Source organism: Bos javanicus, chromosome 20 (genome assembly GCF_032452875.1).
Source record: "Bos javanicus breed banteng chromosome 20, ARS-OSU_banteng_1.0, whole genome shotgun sequence".
Taxonomy (NCBI): domain Eukaryota; kingdom Metazoa; phylum Chordata; class Mammalia; order Artiodactyla; family Bovidae; genus Bos; species Bos javanicus.
In genome coordinates this window covers 32,574,904-32,590,726 of record NC_083887.1, presented here as the reverse complement: position 1 = coordinate 32,590,726, position 15,823 = coordinate 32,574,904, and the positions used below count along the sequence as shown (strand labels likewise).

Here is a 15,823-nt window from a genome sequence, read left to right as displayed (position 1 = left end):
ATTTTATGGGTCATTGCTGACCATTTTGATATGCAAGCCTACTGTCTTAATGCTGGCTGCATACCCTCCTCTTTCTACCAAGACCAGCAACATTTTTAATGACTGATTATATTCTTCATGTATCTTCTATGGTAAGGTCATAACCAAAATAAAAGAAACAGATTTCAAATCGATGTCCGTCTGCCTTTATAAATAAAGATCTATAATAAGGTACAACATACAATCTCTAAGTTTTAAAATGAAAGGGGGCTTTGCTGGTGGATCAGTGGTAAAGAACCTGCTTGCCAATGCAGGAGACATGGGTTCAATCCCTGATCCAGGAAGATCCCATACACCTTGGAGCAACTAAGCCTGTGCTTGTCAACTACTGAGCCTGTGCTCTAGAGTCCAGGAGCCACACTACTAGTAGAAGCCCACAGGCCCTAGAGCCCATGCTCCACAACTGGAGAGGAGCCCCACCTCGCCATAACTACAGAAAAGCCCGTGCACCAGTAAAGACCCAGCACAGCCAAAAACAAAATAAATCACTAAATAAACTTTAAAAAGAAGGGCTCAGTTTGAACATTTTTTTCTTGTGGCATCTCGGTTCCCTGACAAGGGAGCAAACCTGTGTCCCCTGCAGTGGCACCATGGAGTCTTAAACACTGGAATGATAAAACTATCTTCTGACCCTTAAGCTTACTGCTCCTGTCAATGAAGAAATATTTCACTTCACTGATAGACTTCATTTCAATATTATGAAGGGTTATCATTTCTTTCAAGTCAATTGTTTTAAAAACACACACTTACCCAGCATTGTTGCTGACTGCAGTTAGTCCTTTTACTCCAGTCTTTAGCAAAGCTCCTATAAGATTCTCTGGAATTCCACATAACCCAAAACCTATAATGGGCCAAGAAGATAAATAATTTTATGTAGAGGGTAATTTTCTTCCAAGGAAATGTATCTGTTACTCTTTTCTTAAAAAAGAAAAACGTACCAGCACATTATTAGACCCACTATGCAAAAGCACAGATACATCTCAGCAACTTAAGAAGTGGTCATAGACAGTAAAAAGATCAACAGTTGCCAGGAATTTGAGGGGTGGGGGGGAGATGAATACACAGAGTACAGAAGTTTTCATGAGCAGTGAAATACTTTGTATGACATTATAATGATATGTATATATGTCATTATACTTTGGTCCAAACTCATAGTATGCACAACACTATTTACTTCATTAAAGTGAACCCTAAGGTGAACTGTGGATGTTGGTGATTCTGTCAATGCAATTCATTCTTGGTTGAAAAAAAAAAGTACCACTCTGTTGATAATGGCTATGCATGTATGGGGAAGGAGTATATGGGGAATTTCTGTACCTTCCTGTCAATTTTATTATAAACCTAAAACTGCTTTGAGAAAAAGTTTCCAAAAAGAAAAAAATTAACACTCAGGATAGACATTTTTGAAAAACTTTTGTTTCACTTATATATGTATACATATTACATACATGTGTGTTTGTTGGATTGTGATGTAAAATGTGTTTTTAGATCAAAAAAGTTTGCAAGTCACTTTACTAAAGTTCTACTGGCAAAACAAAGCAAAAATAAACCTCAAAAAAAATGAAATAAAATAAATGGCCATACAGCTATCTCCAAATGTTTTACATAATTATATAGCATCAGACATCACTGCCAAGTCCTTGATTCATAAGTATAAAGCCAAGTGCAATGCGTTAATACAGCCACCTACACATTGCTCTTCTTGCACTTAACTACATATTTGTTATTTTCCCACTTTAAAATTGAACCTTTACACAGTTACTTTTTCAAGCATGTTTGTTTTACATTCCTGGGTAGATTCTGCAGATCTAGAAGCCTAAGCCAATGACTTTCATTTCTTTTACACAATTCCTCAAAAGGGTATTAGGTCTAAAATTCAATGACTGCTGAGTTGAATGAATGAATGAAGAACAGCCCTAAAAATAACACTTGATTTTTATGACCAAGGCCTAGAAATCCAAAGAAACGTATAAGAATCAGGCAACAAGTTTAATGAGTGTGAGAGAGGGGTGGTAAAAGACATTCTAAACAAAAGAAGCAATAGAACTTGAGAGGCTCACTAACAGATAGATGTGGATGTGCTCTCTAGCTTCCAAAATGAGAAGGAACAAAAGGAATGGCCAGTGTGGGCTGCTAAGATACATGCAAACTTTTTTTTTAATGCAAACATTTTAAGGTAAGCAGAATTCCCAAGTATCTAGGGATTTTTCAAAGCTACTAATAAGATATCCCCATTTAAGGTGTCAGCTTTTCAAATAATATAGGAAAAGAAATAGAAAAGGAAAGAAAAGGTCAGCTATAAAGTGCTAAACCTTGCTAAACTTTCAGAAAGGGGACACTATAATAAAAAATAGATAATATGTAATAAATAAAATAAGATAAAGAATTGATAACTAAACAATAAAATAACTGGCATTTCTAATAACTGGCATTTATTAACAAAGTAATAAAATAATTAGCCTTTTTAATCACCTCACCATTGTGATTTCCCTGCTTTGCGAAAATCAAAAGGAAAACAATACTATTACTCACCACCAACCAGTATTGTTGCACCATCAGGAATGTCTTTTACCGCTTCCACTGGGTCTGTATAAAATTTGGTATGGTGACGTGTGCTAGTTGAAAAGTAGCAAATACATCCCTAAAACATTAAAAAACATCTTTAAGTGAACAAGCATTTGTAAACTTGTGTTTACTTTGCATGCATACGAATATATTCAATTATTATATATACAAGGATAATTCCACTAGCTTGTCTTAGAAAGAGTGGGGCTGTAAGTAGTTCATCTTAAGAGTAGGATGGACAGAGACTTCCCTGATGGTCTAGCGGTTAAGACTCCAGTCAGGCTCCCACGGCAGAGGACTCAGGTGAAATCCCTGCTTAGGGAACTGTATCCACATGCTGAAACTAGAGTTCACGTGCCACAACTAAAGATCCTGCATGCCACTATTCACAATAGGCACAACATGTTAGCAACCTAGATGCCCATCGACAGGTGAACAGATAAAGAAGTTGTGGTACATATACAGAATGGAATATTACTCAGCCATAAAAGGAACAAAATGGGGTCATTTGTAGTGATGTGAATGAACCTAGAGTCTGTCATACACAGTGAAAGAAGTCAGAAAGAGAAAAACATATATTAACGTATAGATATGGAATCTAGAAAAATGAACCTATCTGCAAGGTAGGAATAGAGACACAGATACAAAGAACAGACTTGGGCACACAGAAGGGAAAAACGAAGGCAGAACAAACAGAGAGTAGCACTGACATATATATGCTACCATGTGTAAAACACAGCTAGTGAGAAGCTGCTGTAAAACACAGAGAGCTCAGTGTGGTGCTCTGTGATGACCTGGAGGGGTGGGGTGGGGGCGGGGAGGGAAGTTCAAGAAGGAGGGGATATATGTTATGTATACTTATAGCTGATTCACTTTGCTGTACAGCAGAATCTAACACAACATTGAAAAGTAATTATCCTCCAATTTTAAAAAATCCTATGGTAAACCATAATGGAAAAGAATATTTAAAAAAATGTATATGCATATGTGTGTGTGTGTGTGTGTGTGTGTGTAAATGAATTACTTTACTGTATGACAGGAATTAATACACTGCAAATCAAACATACTTCAGTAAAAATAAATAAGGTAAAAAAAAGATATTGTGTGTGGCCACTAAGACCCAGAGTAGCCAAGTCAATAAATAAATATTTAACAACAACCAAAAAAAAAGAGTAGGGTGGACATACTCTATTCACAAATTACCACCAGAATCCCTTTATGATCCATATCTTCTATTACATAAGGAAAACTTTGTGTCATTTGGGGCCCCTTCAAAGAGTAAAAGAAAGTAGATACTGTGTATGATGGGACTCAAATTCACAGTATCAGTGTCAATATCGATTTTTGATAGCAATACAACTAACAAATATTTCCTGAGAACCCATATGTGCCAAATACTCTGCTATTTATTCCAACCTAGTAAGTATTAAGATACAACTGCTGCTCTCAATATTATAAATACTACAGATTTGGCCTTGATCCAATCTTGGGTATCAAAGAATACCTCTGGAAAGGACAAGAACAGCACACAAAAAACTCATTCCCTTCTGGAGCCTAGAGTTTATGGATGCCAGAGAAAAACAGCAAACTCTTAACTCCAAGAGGGGCGCGGCCAGTCTCATCACAGTGTACTATCTGGTGCAAGTCAGGCTATCTGGCGCGCATTCACCATCAGTTTTAAACTGTTTTCCCTCTTTACACTTCACTCACAGTATGAACAGGAAAAATGATACAGTCGATTGAGTTGCAATCAATCACTCATACTTAACATCATCTCTCCTTTATTCTCACTATGTAGTCAACCTAAAAAAAGAGGGATTCCCCAGTGGCTGAGGGGTAAAGAATTTGCCTGCCAAGCAGGAAATAGAGAAGATGTGGGTTCGATCCCTGGGTTGGGAAGAACCCCCTGGAGGAGGAAATGGCAACCCACTCCAGTAGTCTTGCCTGAAAAATGCCATAGACAGAGGAGCCCGGTGGGCTACAGTCCATGGAATCGCAAAGAGTCAGACACAACTGAGCACGCACACATAAAAAGAGAGGGGGTAGAGAGAATGACACCTGACTCCTGAGACACTGTCCCTTAACCCGTCCATCGATGTTGTAAGCTCACACCCATGCCTATCAGAGCCTCCCAGACAGAGAACCCCAGGGGATCAAAGCAAAAGCATAAATGAGTGCTCTCATTTTTTTCTCCCTCCAAAATCTCCTTTCATAAAAAGTATCAGTTCAGTAAAGTTCAGTTCAGCCACTCAGTCGTGTCTGACTCTGCGACCCCATGGACTGCAGCATGCCAGGCCTCCCTGTCCATCACCAACTCCCAAAGTTTACTCAAACTCATGTCCACTAAGTCAATGATGCCATCTAACCATCTCATCCTCTGTCATCCCCTTCTCCAGCATCAGGGTCTTTTCAAATGAGTCAGTTCTTCGAATCAGGTGGCCAAAGTATTGGAGTTTCGGCATCATCATCAGTCCTTCCAATGAATATTCAGGACTGATCTCCTTTAGGATGGACTGGTTGGATCTCCTTGCAGTCCAAGGGACTCTCAAGAGTCTTCTCCAACACCACAGTTCAAAAGCATCAATTCTTCGGCGCTCAGCTTTCTTTATAGGCCAACTCTCATATCCATACATGACTACTGGAAAAACCATAGCTTTGACTGCTGCTGCTGCTAAGTCGCTTCAGTAGTGTCCGACTCTGTGCAACCCCAGAGACGGCAGCCCACCAGGCTCCGCCGTCCCTGGGATTCTCCAGGCAAGAACACTGGAGTGGGTTGCCATATTCTTCTCCAATGCATGAAAGTGAAAAGTGAAAGGGAAGTCGCTCAGTAAGTGTCCGACTCTTTGTGACCCCATGGACTGCCCCCTACCAGGCTCCTCCGTCCATGGGATTTTCCAGGCAAGAGTACTGGAGTGGGTTGCTATTGCCTTCGGACCTTTGTTGGCAAAGTAATGTCTCTGCTTTTTAATATTCTGTTTGCTGCTGCTACTGCTGCTGCTACTGCTGCTGCTAAGTCGCTTCAGTCGTGTCCGACTCTGTGCGACCCCATGGACTGCAGCCTACCAGGCTTCTCCGTCCATGGGATTCTCCAGGCAAGAACACTGGAGTGGGTTGCTATTCTGTCTAGGTTGGTCATAAAAAGTGTCAATTAATACAAAAGGTAGAGAAGGAAATAGCAACCCACTCCAGAGTTCTTGAATAGAGAATTCCATGGACAGAGGAGTCTGGTGGGTAAGACCCCCTGGGGTCGCAAAGAGTAGGACACAACTGAACAACTAACACACAACACAAAAGGAGATTAAGAAACTATACTGAAAGTCCAATGAGATCTGCAAAGGTATAGGTGCTAAATGACCTTTGTTCTTTTAAATTGCAACCTTGGTCAAGGTCAGATGAGGAAGAGTGGTTTACCGTGGCACACTGCCCACACAAAGGGAAATAAGCAGAGGTGGGGATAGGAAGGAAAGAGCTTGAACCACCAACAGCGGTCTCCTCTGTCCTATACTCAAGTAGCAGGGATTTACTTGATTCTGTTTTAACACACACATATATATGAAAATATGTTTTTAATCTTAGAACTTAAAACTTTGATAGCCTAACGAGGCCAACATATATATCATAAAATGAAACTGAGGATATCTCCTAGAAAACAGGGGCTTCCCAGGTGGCACAGTGGAGACACAAGAGATGGGGATTCGATCCCTGGGTTGGGAAGATGCCCCTGAGAAGGAAATGACAACCCATTCCAGTATTCTTGCCTGGGACATCTTAAGGACAGTCTGGCAGGCTACAGTCCATAGGGTGGCAAAGAGTCAGACACAACTGAGCACACATGCACACCTAAAAAACAGAGAAGAGAAAAATACACACATATCTAATCCAATCAACTCATTTTACAAGTGAAGTTTCTGAAGATATAAGGATCTTGTAATTTACTACACAGTGTTAAAGCAAGACCAGTTCCCAGGTTTAGCCTTCTATCACTGGGGCCCTCTACCACAATATGTTCCTCTCTGACCTTTTCAAAAATCCTCAGTCTTACACTACTTCTATTTTATTACTTATGTACAACAAACCTTTATGAGTGTCTTATTTTTTCATGAAGAACTCTTGTTGTCCTTATTTTCAGTGAAAGGTAAAGAGGGCCTTAGTAGGAAGAGGAAGAAAGTTAAAAAATTTGGGGGGGTAAAACTGCTGAAGACTGGAAATTCTCTCAATATGACCGTACACTCTAGTAATCTAACACAATTATCTATTAATGTTTCCAAACTTATAGCTCCTCTGACATTTTTTACTGTAGTTAAAATTGGTTGTTGTTGTTCAGTAGTGTCCAGCTCTTTGCGATCTCATGGACTACAGCATGCCAAGCTCCCTGTCCTTCAATATCTCCCGGAGTTTGCTCAAACTCATGTCCAGTCCATTGAGTTGATGACACGATCCAAACATCTCATCCTCTGTTGCCCTGTTCTCCTCCTGCCCTCAATCTTTTCCAGCATCAGGGTCTTTTACAACGAGTTGGTTTTTTGCATCGGATGGCCAAAGTACTGGAGCTTCAGTTTCAGGATCAGTCCTTCCAATGAGTATTCAGGATTGACTTCCCTTAGGATTGACTTCGTTTGATCACCCTGCTGTCCAAGGGACTCTCGAGAGTCTTCTCAATCACCACAATTCAAATGGCAAGCCACTCCAGTATTCTTGCTGGAAGAACCCCGTGAACAGTATCATTCATTACAAATAGTCATAAATTACTGAGAAGCGGACTTACCTGGTGGTCCAGGGGTTAAGACTGAGCTCCCAGTACAGGGGGCCCAAGTTTGAACCCTGGTCAGGCAACTAGATCCAACCTGCCACAACTAAAAGTTCGCATGCTGTGATGAAGATCAAAAGTCCCAAGTGCCACAACTAAGACCCACAGCAACCAAATACATATGTAAATCTTTTTTTTAATTACTGAGACTCTTGTGCCACATCTCTCCCCAAAACAACTTCAGAAGTATTTTAGAAAAAACCCAAGTGAAGCTTAAAAGCAATAAACTAATTCGTATTTTCAGAGAGTGTGAGAAGGACTCAAGATAATAAAGAATTTACAGGTACTCAGCATTGGTCTGTTCATTTTGCATATGTTCAATTAACAATATTTGTTGATATGTATTATCTATTTATTATAACAACATTTGATATCTATTGACTGAGAAAGAGTGGCATAATGGGCCACACTCTATTAATCTCAGTCTAAAATATCCTTGTTTCAAATGTCAGTAGAAGTATTAACTGGAGAAAATTACTTAACTTCTGAGCCTCTTTTTTTGGCGGGTGGAGGGGGGTGGCAGTGACATTAAGTTTACAAAAGTGAAAGTCGCTCAGTCATGTCCAACTCTTTGTGACCCCATGGACTATACAATCCATGGAATTCTCCAGGCCAAAATACTGGAAAGGGTAGCCTTTCCCTTCTCCAAGAAATCTTCCCAACCCACGGATCAAACCCAGGTCTCCAGCATTGCAGGTGGATTCTTTACCAGTTGAGCCACAAGGGAAGCCCAAGAATATTGGAGTGGGTAGCCTATCCCTTCTCCACCGGATCTTCCCAACCCAGGAATCGAACCAGGGTCTCCTGCATTGCAGGTGGATTCTTTACCAACCGAGCTATCAGGGTTTACAAAAAGATGATCATTTTTTTTTAAATTCCTGTCAATGATTTCCATATAATTAGACATGTAATTGTATCACATAAGACACTCTTAATATTTTTTTTTTAAAAAAAGCCTGATACAAATGATGATAACTGTTTCCCAGGGATATAGTACAGATCAAACAATTATGTATTATTATTAAGCTAAGAAGCACTTAGCCCTGAGCCTGGATTACAGAAGATACCCAGGGGATATGATCTTCACTTAGGAAATGCAACCTTTTCTCCATTCCCCGCCAGGGCAGTAAGATTAACCTGACACTGATTGGGAGTTTAATTTTCATTTTTAACCTCCCCACTCTACCCTCCACACATGCAAAAACAGACACATTACTGATTTTACAAAGAATTTAACATGATCCATACTATAGCCAATTAATCCAAGCAATCTTTGTTGGGGATTTTGAAAAAAAAAAAAAAAATGAGCACCAGCTTTAAGATTACTTTAATGTAATTACTTTATTTGCAATCAAGCTGCCAGTGTAAGTATCCAAAGATTATTGGGCAAACAGCAATATGAACTGCAGGCAGTGGGACAAAGAGGAAGCACGATGCCTGAGGCCAGTTACCACAGAAAGTCTGCTGTGGATCTTCAAGGCCTGAAGTCCAGCGAACTGCCCACAACCTGGAGGCAGCACCCCTGAGAAAGCCTTGGAATCTGTTCTCTGACACACATACTCCTTGCCCACTATCCCTTCCCACATTCCCTGCTTCTGGTGGTCAAGAAACAGACACCCAACACCTTCCAAGAATTGGCAGGGAGGTGGGGAGAAATATGTTTCTAATTACCTACCTTAATTCCTATGATAACCGAATTCAAGTAGAGCTCTAAACTGCTCTACCTTCCACTATATTTTAAATATTAAAATAATGATGTGAAAAAACCCAAGCATCATCTACTACAAAAATAAGGAAATAAATAAAATAACCTTCAACTTTGCAGCAGTTACCTAAAAGACTGAAGAGTAATGAACACTGTACAGCTTTGACAGCTACTGATTCTAGGAGCATTTTTTTTTCCACTGAGATCTTCCTTTACATTAACATAATATATTTTGTTTTGTTTTTCCACCCTCCTACCTTCTGCAAAATTCCATCTCATTGTTGCCACTAGTTTCTGCTAACACTATTGAGGGAAAGAAATAATAGTGATTCAGTACATAATGAAGCTAAGAAATAAAATTCTTACAGTGCAAAATTGTTTTCTACTAAATCTAGTTCTTTCAAAATCTTCTCCCTCTTCCCACTTTGTTCTTATCTTCAAATTCTTACACTGAATCTTTGAGATCAGATTCTACTGTGGAGCCTATGTTTTATCTCATGACTTCCCAATCCAGAACTCCTTCCTTTCTAACCACTTCTACCACTAATTCTTTCACCTAAATTTCTTTTTTCTGTCATTCAACACTCCAGAACTTAGTGAAATGAAAATGCACTTCATTTTGAAGACGTCTGAGGGAAAATTCACAAACCACACTTTTTTTATTTTTAAACAAATTTTATATTAATGATAGGAACTATACAACTACATGCTCTCTCCCTTGTCACCCTATAGTTAGTTAAATATATCAGGACACAGAAAGATTGACATTGCCCAGGTCAGTCTCAAAATTGGACATACAGATATAGAAGTGGGGAGGATAGGCCATCTGGAGAGAGGTTCAGAGAACACCATTAAAAGGAAAGGGTGTTAACATTTAAGTGGATATACACAGTTTTACAAGACAGCATGGCATTACTGCCAAAAGGAAGTAGTGACATGTGCTAAAATGCTTTAGGTATCCAGCACCGGACCAGCGTTGACCAAAGATGGACACTATCATGAATAATTAATCACTAACTTATGACACAAATGAATCACAAGGAGCTCACAGGACTTGCTGACATGGGCCAGTGCTCTGCAGCAACAGCATACTTCGTTTTTTTAGGGAATGTACATATTTTATTCCAATTTGGAGGGATGCCCTGAAGCACTCTGAAGGATCATAGATGAATAAGCAATGAATTCTGCCTAGCAGATCAGAAAGTGTAAAAGTGTGCCAAGACTTAAAAAAAAATAATGAGGGTGGGGATTCCAGAAAGGGGGAGCTGCCTGAGCAAAGGTACCAAGATGTGGCTGCTGCTGCTAAGTCACTTCAGTCGTGTCCGACTCTGTGTGACCCCATAGACGGCAGCCCACCAGGCTCCCCCGACCATGGGATTCTCCAGGCAAGAGTACTGGAGTGGGGTGCCATCGCCTTCTCCGACCAAGATGTGGAAAGACTGTGTCTTCAAGGGCATGCAGGATCACACTGTGGAGAGAAGCTCATGAAGATCAGGCTGGTAAGGGAGTCAGGGCAATTTGCAAAAGGCCTTAAAGACAACACTAGAGAGCTTCAACTTCATCCTTCAATGAGGAAAGGACAGCAAAGTGTTTTGTTTTGTTTGAAACAGAGATGTCACAACTCTCATACAAAAACTTGAATCAGGAAAGTGGCAGGGGAACTCATTCTTTCATTCATTCCTCTATTTGTTCTAAAATACCCATTCTGGTGCCTCAGCTGGAAAAGAATCCGCCTGCAATGTGGAAGACCTGGGTTCGATCCCTGGGTTGGGAAGATCCCTGGAGAAGAGAAAGGCTACCCATTCCAGTATTCTGACCTGGAGAATTCCAAGGACTGTATAGTCCATGGGGTCACAAAGAGTCAGAGACACTGAGCAACTTTCCCTTTCATACTTAATACTGAGACTAGAGAGTTAACGAACAAATAAACTCACAAGCATAGTCTCTGCTCTAATGAAACTTACAAGGATAACAGCCACTAAACAACTACAAAATTATTACACGTGACACTGGTAATCAACTGCAAGTTAAAGAAAGGAGCAGAGGAGAGAATGGTTCTAAATTTCCAGCTTACATTCTGGATGGATACCGGTGCTGTTACCCATAATAAAAACAAACAAGGAAGGAAAATGCCACATTACAGCTGGTTCATTTTTGATCAGAAAGACTTGAGAAGTACTGAGTGACATGAACCAGTAAGTTGTACTGGAAGGAAGGCAGTTCAGGAGAGTCTGGGGTTGGAGATAAATCTGGAAAAGATGGTTTTCAAAGAAGAGAAATAGCTAAAGTGTTAATGGTAGTTTTAAGATTTTTATTTTCAGTAATAATTTTCTATAGTCAATGGAAAATAGTATTAAACATACCCTCCAAAACAATCATGGACTAAGGAAGATGGAAGATACCTTCGGGTAGTCTGTTTAGGTCAAAGCCAATGCCACTGGCTCTGCAAATGCAGTCCTCAGACCAGCAGCTTTACTATATGGGAACTAATTAACGCAAAGTACTAAGCTCCTACCAGGACCTACTAAATGGGAAACTCTGGGGATGAACACAGCAATCTATTTGATAAAGCCTCCAGGTAATTCTGATGCACACTCAAGTCTGGAAGACATGTTTATCACAAACAAACAAGAAAAAAAAAAAAAACTACCTCATTTTACCTGTTGGTTATATTTAGTAAAAAAATCTATGTCCTCAAGGTTACTCCATAAGTTTGCCCACAGTGTTTTCTCATCCACGTAGGAAATGTGTTGAGTGTCTATTCTATGCATGGCAGTGCGTAATGCTCAGAGAGATGGAGAAAAAGGCATACAATATGGTCTGCAAATTTCATCTGGTTATGAAGATGATGTCTACACGTTCAAAAAGTTAAACAAGTATGCAAATGTTACAGTTAACACAAGTAGGAGGTGAAGATTTAAGGGGTAAACACTAAGGGATTTAAGTGCCAAATGCTGGAGGAACACGGAGAAAGGGGAGTTGGACCTATGATCAAATCCTGAAGGAGAGATGAGACACAGGAAAATCCATAATTTGTAACTCGGCCATCTAAGAAGACGCTTGCTGGGCTTTGGGAATAGTTTAATAATACAATAAGAAAATAAGTAAATTACACTTAGGCAAATAAGTAACTAGCAGGGCTTCCCAGGTGGCCCAGGGGTAAAGAATCTGCCTGCCAATGCAGGAGACACAAGAGACGTGGGTTCGATCCCTGGGTCGGGAAGATCCCCTGGCACAGCAAATAGCAACCCACGCCAGTATTCTTGCCAAAAAAATTCCATGAACAGAGGAGCCTGGCGGGCTACAGTCCATGGGGTCGCAAAGAGTTGGACACGACTGAGCATGCACACACAAAGTGCCAAAACAAGGAATGTTATTAACCTTGGCCCAAGGAGGTCGCTGTGTCCCGATTTGCACTCGTTTCAGCGCCCACAGCAATGACAGAAGGTCGAGCTCCCTTCTAACAATGCTTTACAAATCCAAAGCTACCTGCAATTATCAAAATGCCTCCTAACAGGCATTTATGTGTAAATCTTTCCAGTTCTTAATCACCATCTAGCACTCACCTACCGGTGAGTCACAGCCCCTCTCCGTTCACCGCTCTCAGAGTGGATGCCAGTAAGATGCCACAACAATGGGGAAGAAGAGGAGTTCCTTGTGAGGAGGTAAGTGTTCAAGGCACACTTTTAAGCTCAGAACTATTATTCAAAAACATCACTTTTCTTTGTCTCTTCCAAGGAAAAGGCTCCCGTGGTGACGGAAGTAGCGGAGGTAAGCTAGTCTCCTATACTCGTCACTCTGGTCCTGTCCGAGGACTCCGGATAAGAACCGCACCAGGGCGAGGGCTTACAGGCGCGGACAGGACACGCGGGGAAAAAGGACTTCACAGCCCACAATCGCAGCGCGAGGGCCTCGAGATACTACCGTTCGTGAAGAGTTTGCAGTGAGAGTGGACAACGTTTGCAAAGAACTTTGAAAACGGAAATCCCAAGGAGCCTCAGAAGAAAGGGATGCCCGCGCTCGAAGCCCGCGTCCTGGCACCGCCAGACCTCCACAGGCTACTCGGCGTGGCGAGGTAAACGCGCCGGCAAGCGCTCCAGTCCCGGTTCCGCTTCCCACCGCCAAGGTGCAGCGCAGCCCCGTAGGGAGAAGAAGGGGCGCAGCGTTCCACCCCCTTGGCGGCAAACTCGAGCCGACCCCTGGCTAGCCCAGCCCTCAGTTCCGGGCCTGTAGAGGGGCCTCCGCCCCGAGATCCCCAATTCGGAGCGCAAACCTACCCCTTGCAGCCGTCGCCCCTTGCCCTCCTTAAGCCGGCGAACCCTCCCGGTCGTTCCTGCCGCCAAAGCCCCTTCCCAAGAAACTGCCCGCGAAATGGAGACGCGAGCCAGGGCCTCTCCGCGCACTTTTGTGCCTCGTCTCGCCTCACTGGGGAAGCAGGTGCAGAACCAAATCAAGGAGGCCAGGCGGAGAAGCAGTGAGGCAAGGAGGCCAGGCGGAGAAGCAGTGAGGCAAGGAGGCGTCGGCGCGCCTCGGGGCCCTGGGTACTGCGCCCAGATGCCGGCTCCCCGGCTGGAGAGGCTGGGTGTGGACAGACCAAAAAAAAAAAAAAACGCTCAGGCTTTCGTCCGCGTTCTTCCGGGCGAGGCCTTGCTCTTCACCTGCACTTTACCTTGGACCAGACGCCCGCTGAGGAGAGGGCGGAGGCGCAGAACCGCAGGCGCGAGGAGAGGCGTGCGAGAGCTGCCATGCTGGGGTGGGCGCAGGCCGGGCCGCAGCGCGCGTGTGAGTGTGTCCACTGACGCCGCCGGGCCGCCGCGTCACGGGACGGGAGGAAAAGGAAGGCGCACGGGGGGCGGGCTGGAGGCTCGATAGCGCTGCGGTGACGTCGTGGGTCCTCTGGCGCCGGGGCTTGGCAGACGGAGCAGCGAGGATGGGAGGGGCTCGCGGGTGGGGCGGGTCGCGGGGGAAGGTCCCGGCCTGGCGGCGGTCGGATACATCACGCGGTCGGGCGTGCCTTGGTCTGCCCCGGGGCGCTCACTTGCCGCAGCAGCCGGTAGGGTGCGAGCGGTCATGAGGTACTGTCTTTGCCAAGGTCAGGGATAGGTCTTAGCCTAGTGTTCGGGCGGTGGAGCTTGTTGCTCTTTCTTATCAGTGTCTGGAACCTGTGGAGGCTGCAAAGGTGGACCCGCCTTGAGGCCCTTCCCCATCTGTGGACAACGTTCCCACGTCTAACGTTTCTCAGTCTTTTCTCCCCACACCCGCCCTCGGTTGTGTAAGAGTATTACTGTTTGCTTCTCAGAGCAAACAGCAAACTGTTTGAGAATCAGCCGGGAGCCGTCTGCCCTGAGATATGATCAGACAGGCTGCATCAAGATGGTCCCTGGTAAAGAAGGCTAGACGAGGACTGGCCCTCCGGGACCGGATGTAGGCACAACTTTTCCCTGCTTGGCATCATCCAAGTCTACCTTGTTCAGGATCTTCGGACACTGGACTCCTGGAAAACCCCGAGATTACTCACCAGATGCAAACATGCAGCTGGTAATCCCTTTGACAGATCTGAGACAAATTTCCTAACTTTACTAAGCCTGCAAATTAAAACTGTTAAATACTACTCAGAACTGTTGTAAAGATTACATGAGGTAATTCATGCAAGGCTTCTGGCTCCATTATAAACACCCAATAAATCTTAGGCATTATTCTAAGTTTATTCAAGTTACAATGGTGCATTGATACAGCACATATATTCAATCCAAGCCGTATCTTTTAGCCAGCTAGCTCCTTGAAGACCTGAGCCAAGTCAGGTTTCTTCAAAACCATCTATGCTCTTAGTAGCTGGATGGAAGGACCAAGTGAAAAGTCCATAATCATTTTATTTGATTAAGGGCTGACGGAAGGAACGTGGTTGTTAGTTTTAAATCAAAGCAAAGCAAACACGAAAATTAAATGAGCCCATAGCTTCCTTAGCAAGTACACTGAGATTCAAATGGACAGTTGGTCCAGTTCAAAGTCTGTCCATCAAAGTGCTTGCCCTTTCATGCTATTCTTTCAACTCCGAAGTTTTTCATTTTTCCTATAAATACTATAATTTTAATTAAAGTCATTGAGGGAACAAAATACCAAATTAAATTGTCCAACTACATGAGGAGAAATTAACTTTGCATTGCCCAATATTTTCAACACATAAGAAATTGGATGGAGGGGAAATCCAAGTATTAGAACTAAAGTTCCATTGCTAGTCGCAATACAGTATATAACAGTTATTGTGCTGTAGCTGATAGAATGTGAAAAAGCTATCCTCACAACTGGGTCTGCTTTTCCATTTTTGCCCTTCCACAGGGCACATGAAATGGAAAATAGCATTAGTAACTTTGTCAAACTGTGGTCATATGACACACTCTTCTTGGCTGGTCTCACCCTGTTGCTCCTGGCTGAGGAAAAGATGCATATTTTTAGTGTTACTCTGTGTGATTCTAAATCTTGTGAAGAAAATCAGCCTCGTTACTTTGTGGTCAAAACACATTATTATTTTTTGGTGACTCTATGGCTCTGTTTTGTACTTTATAAATAAAACATGAGTATCTTCAACTGGAACAAATTATTGAAAAGTTTTTCTGTACAGATTTTCCTTCTGGTTCCACAAAACCATTTTAAATTTAATCAGTTTGAAATCAACTTTTTAAAAATATCTTAATTTTTCTGAACTAATA

General features: G+C 42.5%; 1 protein-coding gene across 1 annotated transcript in view; it reads right to left on the bottom strand.

Moving 5' to 3' along the window:
• The window catches only part of OXCT1 (3-oxoacid CoA-transferase 1), a 160,824-nt gene extending 146,781 nt beyond the window's left edge, over positions 1 to 14,043 (bottom strand). The window contains exons 1-3 of the mRNA XM_061393630.1: positions 13,786 to 14,043; positions 2,572 to 2,680; positions 790 to 880 (exon numbers count right to left, since the gene is read on the bottom strand). Coding sequence (XP_061249614.1) covers positions 790 to 880; positions 2,572 to 2,680; positions 13,786 to 13,863 — 278 coding nt within the window. The 5' untranslated portion in view covers positions 13,864 to 14,043. The remainder of the gene's footprint in view (positions 1 to 789; positions 881 to 2,571; positions 2,681 to 13,785) is intronic.
• Between the last annotated feature and the right edge of the window lie 1,780 nt (positions 14,044 to 15,823).